This window comes from Otolemur garnettii, unplaced genomic scaffold, assembly GCF_000181295.1.
Source record: "Otolemur garnettii isolate 467f Iridium unplaced genomic scaffold, OtoGar3 scaffold00096, whole genome shotgun sequence".
NCBI classification, from domain to species: Eukaryota; Metazoa; Chordata; class Mammalia; order Primates; family Galagidae; genus Otolemur; species Otolemur garnettii.
In genome coordinates, this window is record NW_003852491.1 from 6,049,857 (window position 1) to 6,069,765 (window position 19,909).

Genomic DNA, 19,909 nt, shown 5'->3' on the forward strand with positions numbered 1-19,909 from the left:
GAGGCAGGAGACTCACTTGAGCCCAGGAGTTGGAGGTTCCTGTGAGCTGTAATGCCACGGCACTCTGCCCAGGGGGACAGCTTGAGGCTCTGTCTCAAAAAAAAAAATAAATAAATAAATAAATAAAAAAAAATAAATTGCCTTGCTGAATGGAAAGACAATTTAGAGATTATGGATGCAAAGGTTAACCCTAAATTACACCTAAAATCCTAACTGGCAGTTGGCAACTTTGGCAATAAAATAAATAAATAAATAAAATTTTAAAATAGCACTTAGAAAATTAAACCCAGCCAGGAATCAGGCTAAAGTACATATATAACTGACCTCCCAAGGTATTGGTGGGAGCTGGGAACATACATGGATATGTCAGAAACTGACCTGTCCAATAACCCATCATCTCCTTCTTCCTTAGTGAGAGAACATTAGCTCTGAAACCAACTGAAAGACTACATTTCCCAGTTTTCCTTCCAGATAGAATGGTCGGTCACTAAAAGAAGTCACTGGGTGAGTCTTGGGAAAGTATTTTTAGCCCAAGCTATCCCACTTCTCATTCTGTTGCCTAAATTGAGGGTGTGATGTCTAGCAGCATAATCCAGCATCCACCTTTGACCATAAGGTGGCAGTGGAGAGGAAAGCCATGCCTAACACTGGTAGAACAAACAGGTAAAAGGGTCCAAAAATGATCTGAAAAAGAACAAAGAGACACTATTTCTCAAGGGAAAGACAATCAAGAGATGCCAACCTCAAGATGACTTAAAGCAGCTACTATTACAATCCTCCATGAGACTCTTCAGATGGGAGTTTACAGACTGAATTTTGAGTCTCCTCCCCTGACCTCCAGTTCCTACGTCGAATCCTAACCCTCAGTGTTACCTTATTGGGAGACATGGCCTACAAAGAGGTGATAAAGACAAGACTGGTGCCCATGTAAGAAAAGGAAGAACCATGAAAGAACACTCCCTCTCTCCACGCGTGCACACTTATAGAATACTCCAGCCAAGAAGAGCAAAACGGCCACAGGAGAATACAGACAGACAGCAGCCATCCATATGCCACCAAGAAGGCTCTCACCAGAAACTAAATCTGCTGGCACCCTGGCATGTAACTTCTTCTAGTCTCCAGAACTATAAGAAAATTAATTTCTATCATTTAAGCCACCAAGCCTGTGGTGTTTTGTTATGGCAGCATAAACTAACAGAGAAGCAGATGATAAAAGAAAGAAACCCGGAACTTCAAGAATGCATAAAAAGCAAGAAAACTGGCAAATGTCTTGGTAAATATTATAATATACTATTCCTCTCCTCTTAAGATCTTTAAAATATGGATGATGAGTAAAAGTGCAAATTAGAACATTGTCTGATGGGTTTTCAAAGTGTGTAAATGTAAAACATATAGCAACCTCAATACAAAGGAAAGGTAAAGTAATCTACATGGTGGTACAGTTTTCGTATTACACTTGTGGTAAAATATTAATATGAAAAGTTAAATACACATATTGTCATATCCAGAAACACTAAACTACCAGATAAAGAGATAGTCAAACAATACATCAAAAAGGAAAACTAAACATGTATGCAACTAACACCAGTGTATCAAAATAAATGAAGCAAAACTGATAAAACTAAAAGGAGATGAATAAATCCACAGTTATACTGGAGAATTCACCTCTCTCTCAGTAATGACAGAACAAGTATAGGATAAAAAAGACTCATGCAACCAACCTGACCTAACTGGCATTTATAGAACACTCCACCCAACAACACCACAATACACATTTTTTTTCCAAGTGCACAATAAACAATCTTCAAGAAGACTTGGTCGTAAAATAAACATGAAAAAATGTAAAAGAACTAAAATCACACAAACTATGTTTGCAGATCATAATCAAATTAACTAGAAAATAACAAAAAGATATATGGAAAACTCTCCAAATATTGGGAAATTAAACAACAAAGAGGAAATCTGAAAGAAATATTTAAAGAGAAAATATGTAAAATCAACTGAAAATACAACTTATTAAAATTTGATGAAAAAAGCTAAAGTAGTTCTTAGAAGGAAACTTGTAACATTAAATTCTTGTACACACAATGGAGATAAGTTCTGAAAATGAAATGAAATTATACATGTTCAGGCAACTAAATAGTAGCTGTTCAATAAATATACGAATGAAGAACAAAGAAATTAATAAAAAAAAAAAAAACACAGGCAATAAGTAGACAAAACACCACGTCAGATAACTCCACCGGTTTGAAGCATAATTCTGGGTAGTTTTTTCAACTCAATAAAGTAAGATCCCATTCACTTGCTCTTTGGGGTAGTTGACAAAATGAATTTCTCTTAGCAGGAGTTAGCTACTGGAATTCTGACCTAAACCTAGTTAACACCTTTTATTAACTGCATCAAAAAATCAGGTGTAACAGTAGCATTTCCTCTTTATTAAGCAGAATAACCCACTCCAAAAAGAGCAATAATTTTTCTCATGCTCACTCACATTTGTTTACAGCCTAATCTAATGTGACCCGGAATTCCTATGCTGGCCTGTGGCCAGCACTTGCCAGTATTCTCATGACAAAGGGGTTCACAGGACATGACTCAATGCCTTTAGGTTGCTTCACACACTCATAGATTTCTTCATCTTCCTATAAAAATAAGTTTCTACACAGGTGACTCGCCTTACATTGACGAGCACAAAAAGAAAGAAGTGAGAGAGAGAGAGAGAACCAATATTCACTGAGCACCCATGTTAGCCAAGGCACTTTGCACACACTGGTTTGTTCCACTTTCTCAACAACATGTGAGGAAGACACAATCATCCTTAAGTATAAACGATGAAAAGGAAACTGAAATTTGGGTCCTTCCATACCACCCCCTTTAAAAGACAATCAGGACAATCTCCAGGAGTATCCAACCTGCAGCCACTGGGCCACATGGTGATTTTGTAAAGGTTTTTTTTTTGGGGGGGGGGGTTGGGGGGGCTTATCTGTGGTGTTGGATATCGCAAAAAGTATTCAAAGACTTTTGTTTTGATTCTGCTAATCAGCTTTCATTAGTGTTTGTGTATTTAATGTGTGGCCCAAGACAACTTATCCTTCCAATGTGCAGGAGAGGAAAAAAGAGGTTGGACACCACTGATTCTACCCCATCAGCAATTTTGCTCAGGAGGAAATGTAAAAACATTTATCCCATGAAGACTGGGACTCAAGTTCTCTCAAGTCCTTGCCAGCTCTGATCAAGAAACTCTAGAGCAAGGAACATGCAGAACTCTCAATTTCTAAGCTCCTAGGACCAAAAATAAATCCGTGTACATTTGTGCTTCTAAATTTGTAGCCTACAATGCTTACCACTTTGTTGTGATGAATGATGCAAAACCTTTAAACCACAAGGGACAGGAACTGAGTGCTGCCTTTGTGACTTAACCACACCTACGATTCTCATTTAAGACACCAAGAAAACACTTCTGACTACTTCCTGCAAGAACAGTTGCTTCTGAAATTTTGGCTTAAGTCACAAATGTGATTCCAAAATCACTCATCTTCCCTCTACATTTTATCAATTGAAAAATGTTTGATTTCATTAACATGCTCTTAGTTAAAGTGAAGGTGGTAATCGCCAGTAGCCAGTGCTCTTCATCAGCTGTTCCTGCAAAACACCACATCTCAGTTCTATCACAGTCTCTAATAACCTAGAGCAGTTATTGCCAAACTCAAAATCGTCATTTAAAAGTTTTTGTGCACACATTTGTATATGTATAATGTAAGGGTGACAGAAAAAAACAGAAGCTGAAGTTCAGATATTTTCTTTGTGCACTCCAGGGGAATACCTTATATACGCCCTTCCTTCTAGCCTGCTGTCCTAGATAAGAGGGTGTCTGATAGGACAGGCAGTTTCCCAGACATTATTTACTCTTTAATAGCATAAAACAAGACAAGCTTTCATGGTTTGTAGTTGTTGTTTTTTAAAGGCATAAAAGTACTATTTAGGCTGCTCTCAGTGGCTCATGCCTGCAATCCTAGCACCCTGGGAGGCAGAGGCAGGAGGACTGTTGAGGCCAGAAGTTCACGACCAGCTTGTACAGCACAGCAAGACCGTATCTCTACAAAAAGTACAAAAATTAACTGGGCATAGTGGTGTGCTCCTGTAGCTTCTGGGGAGGTTATACCAGGAGTATCCCTTGATCTTATGAGTCTGAGGTTATAGTGAACTATGATTATGCAACTATACTTCAGCCTGGTCAACAAAGTGAGACCTCATCTCTGTTGTTTTGTTAAGTGCACATATATGTTTAAAGAAAAAGTCAGAAAAAATTAGAAAGCCGCGTTTAGGATGATAACCAAATGATCAATGAGAAATGTGTTTAAAATGCTTAGCCAGAACCACTGACAACCTTCATATCAGATGGCAGATGGCTAGGTAGGAAGGCTGATACTTAGGGGTGTGCATAAGGCCTTTAGACCATCCAAGATCCCTGCCACCTAACTCCATGGTCACTGCCATAGTCAAATGGCAGTAATATCACCTGTGACTTAGTCATTACTGCAACCATTCCCTGAGTACCCAATACATCTAGATACCAGGCCACCGGGTATTTTACATACATGATTTCCTTGATTTCTAACTATCCTTAAAAAGAGGTATTGGTATGTTCATCTCACAAGAGGAAATGTAATCAGCTATAACTTGACCAAAAGTAATGCTGTTACCACAAAGCAGAACATTCCTCTACTCCTAATGGCACAAGTATATATTTAATACTAAGGATGTACTAGTGTATAGTTTCTCAATGGAACCATATTTTTCACATCTCTCATTTGAACTGTGCTTTTGAAAGTATTTACATATTAATCATTTCCTCAGTTTATTTTCTTAACTAACCTGAGAAATATGAAGAAACAGCTACCCCTAAATATAGAAAAATTAGGCACAGTCCCAGAACCATATGACGTGCTTATTCAGCACACAAGAAAGAGAGCAAAAGTACCTTTTCTTAGAGGAATCACATTCAAAAACCAATTACTTTAAAGTTAGCAACATCACCAAAAACAGGATCTACTACTGTGTACTAAGGTTTCTGATACATGAATATACTACCCATAACCACATATGTCCTGACATTGTAGCCATATGGAAGCTGTTCTGCAATCACAAAACCTAATGTAGAGAACAAAATAATAAATGTTTAAATTTGGAATACAAACATTCTATTTAGAATTTTAAAAACTCATAAAACCTCAGCAATGAAAAGGGTTTTAGAGGTCCTGTCTAACCTCTCTTCTCAAGCAGAGGAGTTTCTCCTCTCTACCTCCCTGTGTGTGGCACATGTTTGGGAAAGGTGTAGTAACTAACTCCACTATCAATCACTGGTACCATTTACCGAGTATTTACAATATGTCACACATTCAAAATACATTAGTTGATTCTTTCTTTTTATTTTTTTCTGAAACAGAGTCTCACTTGTTAGAGTGCTGTAACCTCACAGCTCACAGCAACCTCAAACTCCTGGGCTCAAGTGATCCTCTTGTCTCAGACTCCTGAGTAGCTGGGACTATAGGCGTCTGGTTATTTTTTTAGAGATGGGGTCTCACTTTTGCTCAGGCTGGTCTCAAACTCCTGAGCTAAAGCAGTTCATTCATCTCTGCCTTCCAGAGTGTTAGGATTATGGGCGTGAGCCACCACGCCCTGCCCTTGATTATTTCATTAATGTCTTAACAACTTTTACCATCATCCCCATTTTACAAATGAGGAAACAGAAGCTTCTAGGGGCTGAGTAACTTTCCCAATTAGGAACTACAAAACCAGGACTCCAATCTAGGTCTGCCTGATTCTCAACATGGCTTCCATACTAGAGAACCTCCCTCATCCACTGGACAGGTCTTGCACACAATGACCACCTCATCTGAAATTGTTCTTATAAATACTGCGCAAAAAAGAGCTTTAACCAGGCCGGGCACAATGGCTCACACCTGTAATCCTAGCACTCTAGGAAGCTGAGGCAAGTGAACTGCTGAGCCCAGGAGGACTTCAAGACAAGTCTAAATAAGAGTTTTTTCTACTTCCACTAAAAGTAGAAAAAATTAGCTGGGTATGGTAGTGCATGTCTATAATCCCAGCTACACAGGGGGCTGAGGCAAGAGGGTCACATGAACCCAAGAGTTTTGAGGTTGCTGTGAGCTACAAAAACACCATGGCACTCTACCCAAGGCAAGAGAGTGAGACTCAGTCTCAAAAAAAAAAGCTATAACCAAACAGTAAAATAAATCTGCAGGTACGCTTTTAGGTAAGTGTGATCAAGTAGGGCCACATCACCAAGAATGTAACATTATACCATAATTAGACCTGTGCACTAGAAACCTAAGAATCAGCAGAGTTAAACAGGACTACTCTGACTCTATAATGTAAAATATTTTTTGCCTCCTTCCTAACTGCCTGTTCAGTATGTGACTGGAATGCAGCCACATACTGAGAATATGACAAGTATATTTCTGCTAAGAAAACAGCCATTTTTACTTTCCCCATATATGGATCCTGCCATTATTTCCCTGGCATGCTGGCTTTTTGTCTTTTTTTTTTGAGACGGAGTCTTACTACGTCACCCTCGGTAAAGTGCTGTGATATCACAGCTCACAGCAAGCGCCAACTCCTGGGCTTAAGCAACTATCTTGACTCAGCCTCCCAAGTAGCTGGGACTACAGGTTTCAACCACAATGCCCAGCTATTTCTTTGTTGTTGTCATTGTTCTTTGGCAGGCCCAGGCTGGATTCAAACCCACCAGTCCCAGTATATGTGGCCAGTGCCCTAGCTGCTGAGCTACAAGTGCTGAGTTGGCATGCTGAATTTCCAACTTCCCTTCCTCATCTTCCCACCCAACAGCACTAAGATGATCATATAATACAGGGAATATACTTTCTTCCTGCGAGCAAGAAAAATGAGTTTGAGAAACATGGGGCAGGGGGACAAACCTTACACTATTGTTTTTAAGAAATATTAAAAAAAAAAAAACAGGCTCAGTGGCTCACACCTGGGAGGCAAAGGCAGGTGGATTGTTCAAGCTCAGAAGTTTGAGACTAGCCTGAGCCAGAGTGAGACCCCGTCTCTAAAAAGAGTCGGGCATTGTGGCAGGCGCCATAGTCATAGGTACTTAGGAGGCTGAGGCAAGAGGATCACTTGAACCCAAGAATTTGAGGTTCACTTGAACCCAAAAGTTTGAGCTTGCTGTGAGCTATGACACCATAGCACTCTACTGAGGGCAACAAAATGAAACTCTGTTTCAATTAATTAATTAATTAATTAAATATAATAAAAAGCAAAGAAGCAATTGTCTCTGGTCTATGGGATTATGAATAACTTATCTTCTTTATATTTTTCTATATCTTTTCCTAGTTTTAAAAATAACACTTTTTTTCATGACACATTTATTAATTTATTTAGGAAATTTTCAAACACATACAAAAAGAATATAAAGAACCCCAACTTCTTATCAACCACTTTAATATCAATTACCAACACACAGCCAGCTGTTTCTTCCCTATACCACTCCACTTCCCATCTATCCCTCACCGGGTTATTTTAAAGCAAATCCCAGATGTCAAATTATTTTATTCAATAAATACTTTAGTACGTGTCTCTAAAATAAGGGTCATCTGAAAAATTTTTTTTTCCATTTTTAAAAATTTAAAAACACACCACACAAAAGCATTATTGTATTGAAGAATCAATAATAAAGAAACCAATTTATAGCTTTCATATGAAAGCTATAACCTAAATATACTCTAAGACTATGGGGGGGGTGGAGGGGGAGGGGAAAAGGGGGTGGATGGGTGGAAGGAGGGTGATTGGTGGGATCACCTCTATGGTTTATCTTACAAGTGTACAAGTGACTCTTTCTAAAAGTAGAATATAAACGTTTTAACACAGTAACTAAGAAAATGACATGAAGGCTATGTTAACCAGTTTGATGAAAATATTTCAAACTGTATATGAAAACACCACACTGTACCCCATGATTGCATTAATAAACACAGCTATGATTATTTTTAAAAAATTAATAAATGTTACTTTTTAAACAGAAAAAATGTTTTAAGAAAATATTTAAAAGAAAAAAGAAAATGCTCAGTGGCATGTAAACCTCAACAGCTTATGTGACTCAGTTTCCCTGAAGTGTTTCAGCTGTATGGCTGCCCCTTTAAACCACAAGAATAACTGGTAAAAGTGACTATTTCTAGTTATGTTTGTGGAATTTACCTGTTGAGAACGGCTTCCTTATCTCCAAGACGACTTTTAATTTTACTTGTCAGATAATCCAAAAAGAGTGTCCAAATATCCAAACAAGAGAAGTAACCTTCATGAGTAGGCTATGGTAAAAAAGAAATCCAGACAATGAAATTATTTAATGCAACTATTCTTAGAAACACATACACACACACAGTGTTTGCTTCCACCAGAATAGTAAAACCATAAGCCTATGTTCCCTCAGTTTCCCACTAACCAAAACCGGTGCTTCCAATCAGTGTTCACCACTGGGCACTATTGAACCTAACAAGACAAGACAAGGGCACCGTAGAGCACATCATTAGGGAGACACTGTGGAACAAACTGAGTTACAAAATCAGCTAATTCAAATCTATTTTAGAGAAAAATAAATTGAGATCCAGAGATATAAGCCGTTCCAAGTCAGGGGTAAAAGCAGGTCCCTTTTCCTACAACCAGTGTTCTTTCCACTGTGAATAATTATAAAACCAAAAATAAGTTTCAGTGGCTCCACAGGTGACAGGTGCACCCACTGGAATGTAAGGATGGAACACAGTCTTCCCGGGTAACAGACTCATTCCCAGATAATGAGCTCATTAAGTCTGACCCTCAGGGCACTATCCTATTTGCAAAAGTAAGAGGGTTTAACAGGCTAAGAGCAACCTCTAACAAGGACTGCGCCCAAACAAAGTGAGGAGCACAAGTCTTTGTAGGATCCTAGTCCCCACACCCTGGCACTGACTACCTTTCTCAAGAGCTTTGAGAGTCTATTCTATGCAAAGTCCTTCCCACAAACATTCAGATTCAACTTGTGGCTCCCAATCCCTGATATATTCATTCAAATTCTTACCACCTGTAAGAACCCATTTGTTTTTCTAGCGACTGCCTCATTGATTCACATGTTTGGTGGCAAGATCAGTTATGAAAAGAATTAATACCACCACCTTCTTCCTTCTTGGATCAGTTTTCTTCTATTTCTGATCCAGAGGTTTACACAGGCATAAAAGGAGATCCAGAGGTTTACACAGGCATAAAAGGATTTACCAAAACATAACTAAAGATTGGGTTAAGTGGAGCATGGATTGGAGGTGAGCAAGAGTGAAGCAGGGAACCACACCAGGACGCTGTCAAAATGCAGCAGAACCTCTTAAGGCAGCAGCTCTCAACCTGTGGGTGACGACCCACAGGAACTGTATTAAAGGCTCTCAGCATTAGGAAGGTTGAGAACCACTGTCTTAAGGTGTCCACCCAACAGCCTATTAACAAACTGGTCAACACACAGAAGTGCTCAACATAAGGAACTAGGCCTACTGTACTGATATGTACATGTGGTGCATGTCTGGTCTATTAAAATTCGGTCAACTTGAGGAAGTAGTCAGTGGAAGGAGGTTGTCAACTATGGAAGTTCTACTGTATCTTGTAATCTTGTGGAAAGTTTTGGTGACAGTTATAGAATAGAACCAAAGGCCCCAATTTCAATCAAACTTTTTCTGTATTTTGCTTCTCTAACATAATAGTGCTTAAGAGTACAAACACTATGGATTTAAACGCTGGCTCCACCACTTACTAATTGTATGACCCTGATCAAGTTGCTCTTTGTGCCTCAGTATCTTAATCTATAAAATGGGGATGATTAAATAATAATAACACATACTTCATAGGACTGTTATGAAACTTATATGTGCTAATATACACATAATAAGCATTATGTAAATTTCAGGAAATAAAATTAAAGTTCTTTCACTTTTTCTCTGGAAGAGGACAGTTTTGGTGCCTTTACCTGATGAAATGTGTACTTGAACAAAAGTGTCAAAAACTCCACCACAGGGAACTGAGAGTAGGACTCAATTCTTCTTAGGTGAACACTCACAAAGAGCCGCAGAAAGTCTGTAAACTTCTCAATGTAGCTAAAGGAGACAGACAACAAAAGGCAGCAATAAGAAACCCAGCCACCTCTTTAGAAGAGAGTTTAAATTCAAACCAAATTCCACTCAGTACAGATCTATACAGATTTATAGTATGTTTTCAGTTAAAAAATATAAAGGCCTGCAACAATTACCTACAGGACAGGCAACCCTTCATTCCATTACCACCTGAAACATAGCAGAAAAGCAACTTTAATCCTCAGACACTGTCTACTAAGGCTTCTTATAAGCTAGTTCTCTTATATTTTGTAATTCATTAGAGTTATGACCCAATTAAAGCAAAAGGAAATGACATTAAAAAGTTGATGAGCAGGTCACTGTGTCATTTTTATCTGGCAAGTCTAAAACGCTTATTATCTTTGCTAGAAGGCTAAAATGAACTGCACTAAAGACACAAAAACAAAACTAGGCTATACAAAGGGCATGGCATCCAGGTAAGGCATATTCAGGCTTGCAACCTATTGTTCATTTTCCCACCACTCTGCCTCCTGTTGCTAATTAAACATTAAACCCCAATCCGCTCTAAATTAAACATTAAACCCCAATCCGCTCTAAAAGTTTCAAACTACATAAGCCTCAGTAACTCTAGCCTGATGGTTCCATTTTACAGATGGGGCCCAGAGAGATAAAGTGACCAGCCAAAAGTCACTTGGCCAGCTCATGGCAGAACAAGACTACCACCCACTCCCAATCCAGTGCTCTTTCTTTCACATCACAGTGAATACCCCATTCATTTGTATTCACAAAATAACTTCACAGAAGAGTATGGGTCACAGCTGCAAGGATAAGAGATTTTCATTATTAAATACACAGCACATCATCACTCTCACATTTCAGAAACTGTCATTTTAAGCCCCTAAATACCAAAAGGTGATTAGAAAATGAGATGGATATATCTTCATAAATCACATTTCAGAGACAAACAAAAAAGGTAAAGATACACTAGGCCTTAGCTAAAAATTAAATAATGGCTAAATGCAATTCTGAAACCCATAACTGCAAAAAGCTATTTTTTAAAGCAGAGATAAGTGAAATAACAAAGGGGGAGAAGAAGACCAATCCTCAGAAAAGCAAATTTGAGGCTACACAGTGACACATGCCTATAATCCCAGCACTTTGAAAGGGTGAGGCCGGAGAACTACTTGAGGCCAGGAGTTTGAGACCAGCCTGGGCAACATAGTGAAACCCCATCTCTACCAAAAAAAAAAAAAACAAAAAAAAAAACATTTTTTTTAATTAGCCAGGTATGGTGGTGCACACCAATAGTCCCAGCTACTCAGGAGGCTAAGGCAAGAGAAACACTTGCGCCCAGGAGGTCGAGGTTGCAGCGAGCTATAAACATGCTACTGCACTCTACCCTGGTGACAGAATAAGACCCTGTCTCTAAAAAATAAATAAAATCAAAAAAGGAAAAAAGAAAGAAAGAAAAGCAAAATTGGCCCAGAAATAAAGTGTCCCGTGTTATTCCTGGAACCTACCTCCCTGAGAGTGGCCAACCTGCCTGTCTGACCATATGGCTGGCTCACATATATGAGAGTTTATTTGTAGCTTTTTAAAAATATTTTGATAAGGAGAATGGCTGCCTCTGTGGATTATGGGGCCATATACTTAAAAAATAGTAAGGCTCTAAAATCAATTGTTTGTAGAAATAGGAAAGTACAGAGAGACTTCTCTCTGACATCCTCAATCACTAAGATTCAAGAGTAGGAACTCCTCATTCACCAGTCAGCTCATGTACTACATTATACTTTCCCATGGACCTTCAAAGTGCTCAACCAGTTTACTGCTTTTGAGAAAGGTGCACTTTATGCTCTACCACCCATAAAAGAACAAAGAAAAGAGAAGTCACAGGCAAAATACCAAGCAATCTCAATTTTACTTTAATCTGAAACCCAATTTTTAAAAATACAAACAAGATTGTTCAACACCTAAAACTACAGATTTTATTTTACCTCATTTTCTTTCCCTTGCCCACCTTCTGGTACAGGTGCTAATGAACAGTAGGAAGTTAGAAAAAAAGGCAATAGAGAAGAAAAGACAAGGACCTGGTTAAGCAGCCCCTAAACAACTGAGAATGGATGGAGCTGTTTAGAGTTAGTGGTGAGAGACTCCAGAACCAGGAAGCAAGCACACAGTATTATGTATGTCACCTTTCTGTTCCCAGGTACCTCTCAGCTTTCACAGGGCAATAGGAAGCATAGGATTAAAATATAAAACCAAAAGCACAGAAGTTATACATAACAAAATCAGCATACAGATAAACCACGGTATTTCTATACTATCTAGATGTGAGCCTCTCAACAAAGTGTCTGTGACTATATTGTGCTTAAGTAAAAGACAAACCAACTGATACTACAAGCAGCTAGGTTTTAAAATTAACATATGAAGATAATACAGCCTTTCCTAGTCAAAGCTAGAAAAGACATAAAAATGTGTGAATACTGATAAATTTGAATTCATATGTAGAAAGCTATCACCAAGTAATAATTTTAAAAACTACCTTATCAGATGAGTTCTTCTTTTGTAATTACACAAAGTAAATGCCACATAAAAGCTTGTTTATAGGCTTCACACCTATAGCTAAAGTGGCTAAGGCACCAGCCACATACACCAAAGCTGGCGGGTTTGAATACAGCCCAGGCCTGCCAAGCAACAATGACAACTATAACCAAAAAATAGCTGGGCATTGTGGTGAGCGCCTGTAGTCCCAGATACTTGGGAGGCTGAGGCAAGAGAATCACTTAAGCCCAAGAGTTTCAGGTTGCTGTGAGCTGTGACACTATGGCACTCTACCCAGGGCGACAGCTTGAGACACTGTCTCCAAAAAAAAAGCTTGTTCACAAGTAAACCAAACCAAAAAAATCTTATGAATCAATTTTTTAACTTTAGAAAAATTTTTAAAAACTGCTCAATTTAAAAAGCACTGAAAATCTTCTTCCTTTGACAGGGGCTAAAAACTAATAATTAAAAATAAAAAGTGCTTAAAATTTATTTTAGGCACCTCACTTTATATTTTGCTATTTATTCTAAGAAAAAGAAAGAGAGAGCTTTACTGTGAAAGAGCTTAATAACAAAAGGCAATCTAATATTAACAACTTTTATTGTCAGACAAGCTACAAATCTTTACTAATTCAATATAATTTATCAACTTGAAAGTTTCTGAACAGTCAACAAGACTATTCATAATATAAGTCTCCAATTTCCCCCTTGTTTTTCTACAGAAGCATCACATCAATGAAAGCTACAAGATACATAAATGACATCATATGTAAGGAAAATAAATAATAAGGCCCTGCCTCAGAGTACTATAATGGAGTCACCTTTTACAGTAAGAAGAAACAATTAGGTGATTTTAAGCTCTATCCAAGAGAATAATAACAAAGAAATATAGGTATGTGTCATGTTAACTTGTGCCTACAGTAACATCTCTCTTTCTCTTATTTTCTTTTTCTTTCTTTCTTTTTTTTTAAGAGACAATACCTCCTTATGTTGCCAAGGCTAGACTCTTAACTCCTGGGTTCAAGCCATCTTCCCACCTCAGCCTCCCAAGAAGCTGGGACTACAGGCATGCACTGGCTTCTCCTACCTTTTGATGGAAACTTGCCATTTGTATAAAACTGACAATAAAAACATTCCTATACACTGCATGATGTTCACTTGGGAAAAGTCAAATAGTAAAAACTGACAAGCAACACCAAGTGAAAAAGGTGATTTTAACTCCTGTACCTCCATGGACCTCTTCTCCTGTTCCTGGCTACGCATGAGCAGCAGTCTCAGTTCCTGCACCACCTCAGACCTGCAGGCAAATAGTGAGGAAGGGGGGAAAGAGGAGTGGAAGGGAGGACAGGAGATGGATGGGGGGAGAAAAGACAACAAACCTACACAATCCACAATCACTTTTCAAACTCAACTCATTTCCCTTAACCACCCTATCCCTTCCAGCTAATCTTAGACTTACTGGTACACACCTACCTTTCTGTTCCTCACCAGGAGCCCCACATTCTGAAATCAAAGAGGATTACAGATGCTATGCAGCACAGCATGATAAACAGTCCGGGCCCTTTCTCAGGGCACGCCAGCTCCACACCTGTTCTCATTACCTCTCATCAAGCTCTTCTAGCCTGCTCTTCACTGTGTGGGCATTGTTATCCTTGGTGATTTTCTGCAGGAGGTAGAAAGTCTGCTGGAACATACGCAGTAAATACTCCTCAAATTCCATAGGCACACAGTTCTTGGACATGAGTTCGTTGATGCAGGACATGGCTAGGACCCCAAGCCGGCCCCGTTCCTGACCCAAGACACAGTTCTGGCTGCTGCCATTAACTGACGCCATCTTTCTGGCCCGGATGTCACAGCCAAAGCGTGCAAAGTGGAAGATGGTGGTAAGGAGGGACGGGGTGATGCTGGCAGACAGAGGAATCCAACTGAAGAGATGGGCCAGGCACTCCAAGGCCAGGGAACAGATATACTCACTCTCCGCATCAAGGATGGGAATTGGCTGATTCAATAGTTTGGCTGAACTAGGACTCTGCAACAGGTTACTCAGTAAGTCACCTAAAAATAAAAACAGCTTTTAAGATACACACTATCAAATCTCTTACAAATCACTTCAAGTAATTCTCCTTAGAAGAAATAAAAAAGAGATGGGCGGCGCCTGTGACTCAGTGAGTAGGGCACCGGCCCCATATACCAAAGGTGGGAGGATCAAGCCCGGCCCGGCCAAACTGCAACAAGAAAATAGCCGGGCATTGCGGTGGGCACCTGTAGTCCCAGCTACTCGGGGGGCTGAGGCAAGAGAATCGCCTAAGCCCAGGAGTTGGAGGCTGCTGTGAGCTGTGATGCCATGGCACTCTACCTGGGGTGATAAAGTGAGACTCTGTCTCTAAAAAAATAAAGAAACAAAAAAGAGAGAGAGGGAGAAAGAAAGGGAAGGAGGGAGGGAGGGAAATCAGTTTAGTTACCTATGAAGTAAAAAACTAAAATCAGGGCGGCACCCATAGTTCAGTGGGTAGGGCACCAACCATATACACCAAAGCTGGAGGATTCAAATCCAGCCATGGCCAGCTAAAACAACAAAGTCAACTGCAAAAACTGGCGCCTATAGTCCCAGCTACTTGGGAGGCTGAGGCAAGAGAATCACTTAAGCCCAAGAATTTGAAGTTGCAGTGTACTGTGACACCACAGCACTCTACCCAAGGAGACAGCTTGAGACTCTGCCTCAAAAAAGAAAAAACTAAAATCAGTATGCTCAATGTTAAGCACCAATTAGAAGAAGTTAACAGTATAACTGATTTTGATTCTTAGGGGGGAAAATTTGGATATAATCTTCAGTATCTTCACTTAAATTCAGTTTTAGTGAGAGCTGTAGAACAGCGGTTCACAACCTGTGGGTCGCAACCTACAGGAACTATATTAAAGAGCTGCAGCATTAGAAAGGTTGAGAACCTCTATTGTGGAAGATCTTCCTAGGAGATAGCAGTGGCTATAAGACAGGACTAATCTCCATGTTACTCTTCTACTCTCCCAAATCATGACCTTGTTTCAATAAAAATAGTATGTGGCCATTAAGTAATAAATAAAAATCTCTAATACCACATATTAAGTTGGTAACCAAATGAATTAAAGACTTAAAGACAAAATTTTTAAAGTTAATAGAAGAAAACGTGGCTCGCACCTGTAGCTAAGTGGTTAGGGTACCAGCCACCTACAATGGAGTTGGCAGGTTTGAAACCAGCCAAGGCCTGCTAAACAACAATGACAGCTGTAACAGAAAAATAGCCAGGCGTTGTGGCAGGCACCTGTAGTCCCAGCTACTTGGGAGGCTGAGGCAAGAGAATTGCTTAAGCCCAAGAGTTTGAGGTTGCTGTGAGCTGTGATGCCAAGGCACTCTACTGAGGACAACATAGTGAGACTCTGTCTCAAAAAAAAAAAAAAAAAGTTTAAATACTTCATTCATTTAATAATAAATACATTGTATATTAGCACAAATAACATTTTTAAATACAAAAACTACATTTTACCCATAAAAAAATTACTTTTTGTATTTTTCGAAATCTCTTTAGTGTCTGGTTGAAAGAACATAGGTAAATTATCTCATCTGCTTTTGCCTTCACTCTGTTGCACTGGACTGTTTTCACTGAAGTATTATATAAAGAAAACCCAGGTTCACAGGGATATGCAACTGAAAATGAATGGATTGTTTTAGTGGCCATTTCAAACTACTATGAGTATTCCATAATAAGAGATTACAATTTGATGAGCAATAATTTCTTAAAGATTAATTGCAATGTGGAATGTAAATGAGCTTTGTTATTCTGCAGATTCATGGAAAAATGGGACTTACTATTTTTATGAATGCTTGTCCAACCTTTGGCAAACCCTGAAAGGGTTTAGGGACTCAAAATAAAGATTTGGTAGCCAGGCAAGGTGGCTCATGCCTGTAATCCCAGCACTTTGGGAGGCCAAGGTGGGCAGGTCACCTGAGCTAACAAGTTCAAGACCAGCCCAAGCCATAGCAAGACCTCGTCTCTAAAAAAATAGCCAGGTGTTGTGGTGGGTGCCTGTAGTCCCAGCTACTTGGGAGGCTGAGGCAAGAGAATCTCTTAAGCCCAAGAGTTTAGGGTTGCTGTGAGCTATGATGCCACAGCATGCTACCAAAGTCACAAAGTGAGACTCTGTCTCAAAAAAATAAAAAAGATTTTGTGATTTTATTAACACGGGTTTTAATTTCCCTTGTTAAAAGTAGATTAAAAAGTTGAATCCATCTTCTGTGGCTCAGAAAAATTTTTCCAGAATGAAATTGCTAGAGGGAGAAAAAGCGAAACATCAATGATAATAATGGCTAACATTTGTTGTGCTATTTGCTTGACCCTAGGCTGAAAATTTTACATGCATATTCTCACTAATGCTCACAATTCTAAGGTATTACTATTATCCACATTTATAGACTTTAAGAAGAACCAAAGTACAGACCGATCAAATGTTTCCCAAAGTCCTTTAACGAGTAAAAGGTCAGAGCCAAAGCTAAAACCCAGGTCTGGCCCTAAAGCCAAGGCTCCTTTCCAAAAGGCAAGCTATGTAGAAAGATTATGCAGCTTGGAAAAGTAAGAAAGCTAATCTTAAATATAGAAAAACATGTACCATCTAAAATTATATGTGAAATAACACATGTACACCATCAGTACAATTGTAGAAAGATAAATTGGTATACTCAAAGATTGAACAGGATTATATAAAAGGTAATAAGTGCTTAGGTCAATAAAGACAATCTGGAGGAGGGGTTTTTTTTCCTGTTAAAGTTATTTCTCAATAAAAATACTACTCAAGTTTTAAATGTTTCAAAGTATTTTAGTAGATTATGGGAGTGTTTTTCAAAAATTATATTGTAATTAAAGTGATGAATCACCACAGGACTCTGCTTGAGGCTGAAGCATTTCCAATGCAAACTTTAGAGAATTTTAGCAAGTTTTACCAAGTTCTCTGTGTAAGAGAATCTTGATTACAAAACCTATGAATGCCTTTATCTTCCCTGAGTTGAGCCAGATGCTTGCAGTAATATGTATCCATGCCCACAGAAGTATGTGGACAACTCTGGTGCATTTACTGACTTGAAAGCAACCAGACATGGTTGGCATATTTGTAATGCGCTTTCAGATAAAGAGATGGGGGTGAAAGGGAAGCAAGACAGGCAAACAGAAACCTCCAGCGATTGTCCCTCCATACAAACACCAAATGTCATGAGCCTACATACAAAGATCCCACTCAGGTTTTTTTTTTGGTAGAGAGAGAATCTCACTTTATCGCCCTCAGTAGAGTGATGTGACACAGCTCACAGCAACCTCCAGCTCCTGGGCTCAGGCAATTCTCTTGCCTCAGACTCCCGAGTAGCTGGGACTACAGGTGCCCGCCACAACGTCTGGCTATTTTTTTGTTGCAGTTTGGCTGGGGCCAGGTTTGAACCCGCTACCCTTGGTATATGGGGCCGGTGCCCTACCCACTGAGCCATAGGCGCCACCCTCAGCGGTTTTTGGGGGGGGGGGGGTTGGCAGTTTTTGGCCAGTGCTGGCTTTGAACCTACCACCTCCAGCATATGGGGCCAGTGCCCTACTCCTTTGAGCCACAGGCACCACCCAGCTTTTTTTTTTTTTAATCATTGAAATTTTATATTTTCTATTCAGCTATGTTTTTATAATTCAAGGTTTCCAAGCCTCAGCAGTATTGACATTTTGCATAGATAATTCTTTGAAGCCAGTGCACTGGTGACTATTTAGCAGCTCCCTGGCTCCACTCACTAGATGCCAGTAAACTCCTCTAGCTGTGTTAACCAAAACATTTCTCTAGATATTGCCAAATATCCCCTACAGGACAAACTGCTCCAGCTGAGAATCAGTGATCTAACTATCCTTGGTTTGGGTGGCGCCTGTGGCTCAAGGAATAGGGTGCCAGCCCCATATACCAGGAGTGGCAGGTTCAAACCCAACCCTGGCCAAAAACTGCAGAAAAAGAAAAAAAAAAACTATCCTTGGTTAAGTAAAATGTGGGAAAACTCTATTCAAGGAACCCTTGGGAGGTGAAAATAAGATTACACATGTACACCATCACTATAACTGTAGAAAGATAAACAGGTATATTCATGGGAGTTGTGAGTGATACCACACATTCCACCTTTCCACAGATAGCTTATAAGGACACATGTAAAGATATGGAATTTGGAAAGAGTCTGAGACGTACTGGTCTCAATTCAAGATCTCTAATAAACCCTCAACGTAAAAAACTTTTCATCATCATGTATGTGGTACATACAAATCTATACCTGAAACTACGTATCACGTAGATAAGAAAGATACGGTCCCTTAATTTTTACTATAGTACTATCAAAGCTAACTCAGAATTACAGGATTCACATAATTTCAGTCTGTCCACTTCCCACCCACTTTGCCAAAACAAAAAAAAGTGAAGATGAGAGGAGACTAAGGAAGAAGTATAGAGTGCAGAAGTGTAGGGGGAAGGAACAGCCACAGTGGGCTGAGAAGATCCACTCAAGGTAAGTAGCAGAGCCAAACTAGAGGGGGGAGGAGGAGGTGGGCAAAAGTGATGAAAACGACAAAGAAGGCAAAGTTAGGCAAAGTTCTGGAAAGGTTCCTATCCCTGCTCCAGCACTCACTGGCAATATAATCTCTGGTAAGTTGCCCTCCATGAGCCCAGTAACCTAGTTTGTAAGGGAGAATTAAACCACCACTTGCTTCACAGCAGTCTGTCTACCGAGATGATCACTACTGCTGTAAGCTTAGGAGATAAGGCAACAATTTGGGAACTAAGCTAAGAAATAAATTACACACACACACACACACACACACACACATGAAGAGATACATATATATACCTTTAAACCTTTTTCTAGATCCAGACTATTACAGCTGGATCTAGAGCTGTCAGCAGGAACTAGTCCCTGGATTTTGTTCTTTGAAAGTGATTAGACAGAAAAATATATTAAAAGAAAGTATTTGGGAAAAAAAGACCAAAAGCCTCGGCTAGGTGCAGTGTCTAACATCTGTAATCCTAGCACTCTGGGAGGCCAAAGTGAGAGGATCACTTGAGACCAGCCTAAGCAAGAGTGAGACCCCATCTCTACTAAAAATAGAAAAATTAGCTAGGCATTGTGGCCTATAGTCTTAGCTACTCAGGAGGTAGAGGCAGGAGGATTACTTGGGCCCAGGAGTTTGGGGTTGTAGGACCACAGA

At 39.5% G+C, this 19,909-nt stretch overlaps 1 protein-coding gene across 1 annotated transcript in view; it reads right to left on the reverse strand.

Moving 5' to 3' along the window:
- Positions 1-19,909, reverse strand: part of XPO6 (exportin 6) — a 114,796-nt gene that overhangs the window by 42,684 nt on the left and 52,203 nt on the right. The window contains exons 7-9 of the mRNA XM_012808910.2: positions 14,270-14,723; positions 10,025-10,151; positions 8,239-8,348 (exon numbers count right to left, since the gene is read on the reverse strand). Of these exons, the coding sequence (XP_012664364.2) occupies positions 8,239-8,348; positions 10,025-10,151; positions 14,270-14,723 (691 nt within the window). The remainder of the gene's footprint in view (positions 1-8,238; positions 8,349-10,024; positions 10,152-14,269; positions 14,724-19,909) is intronic.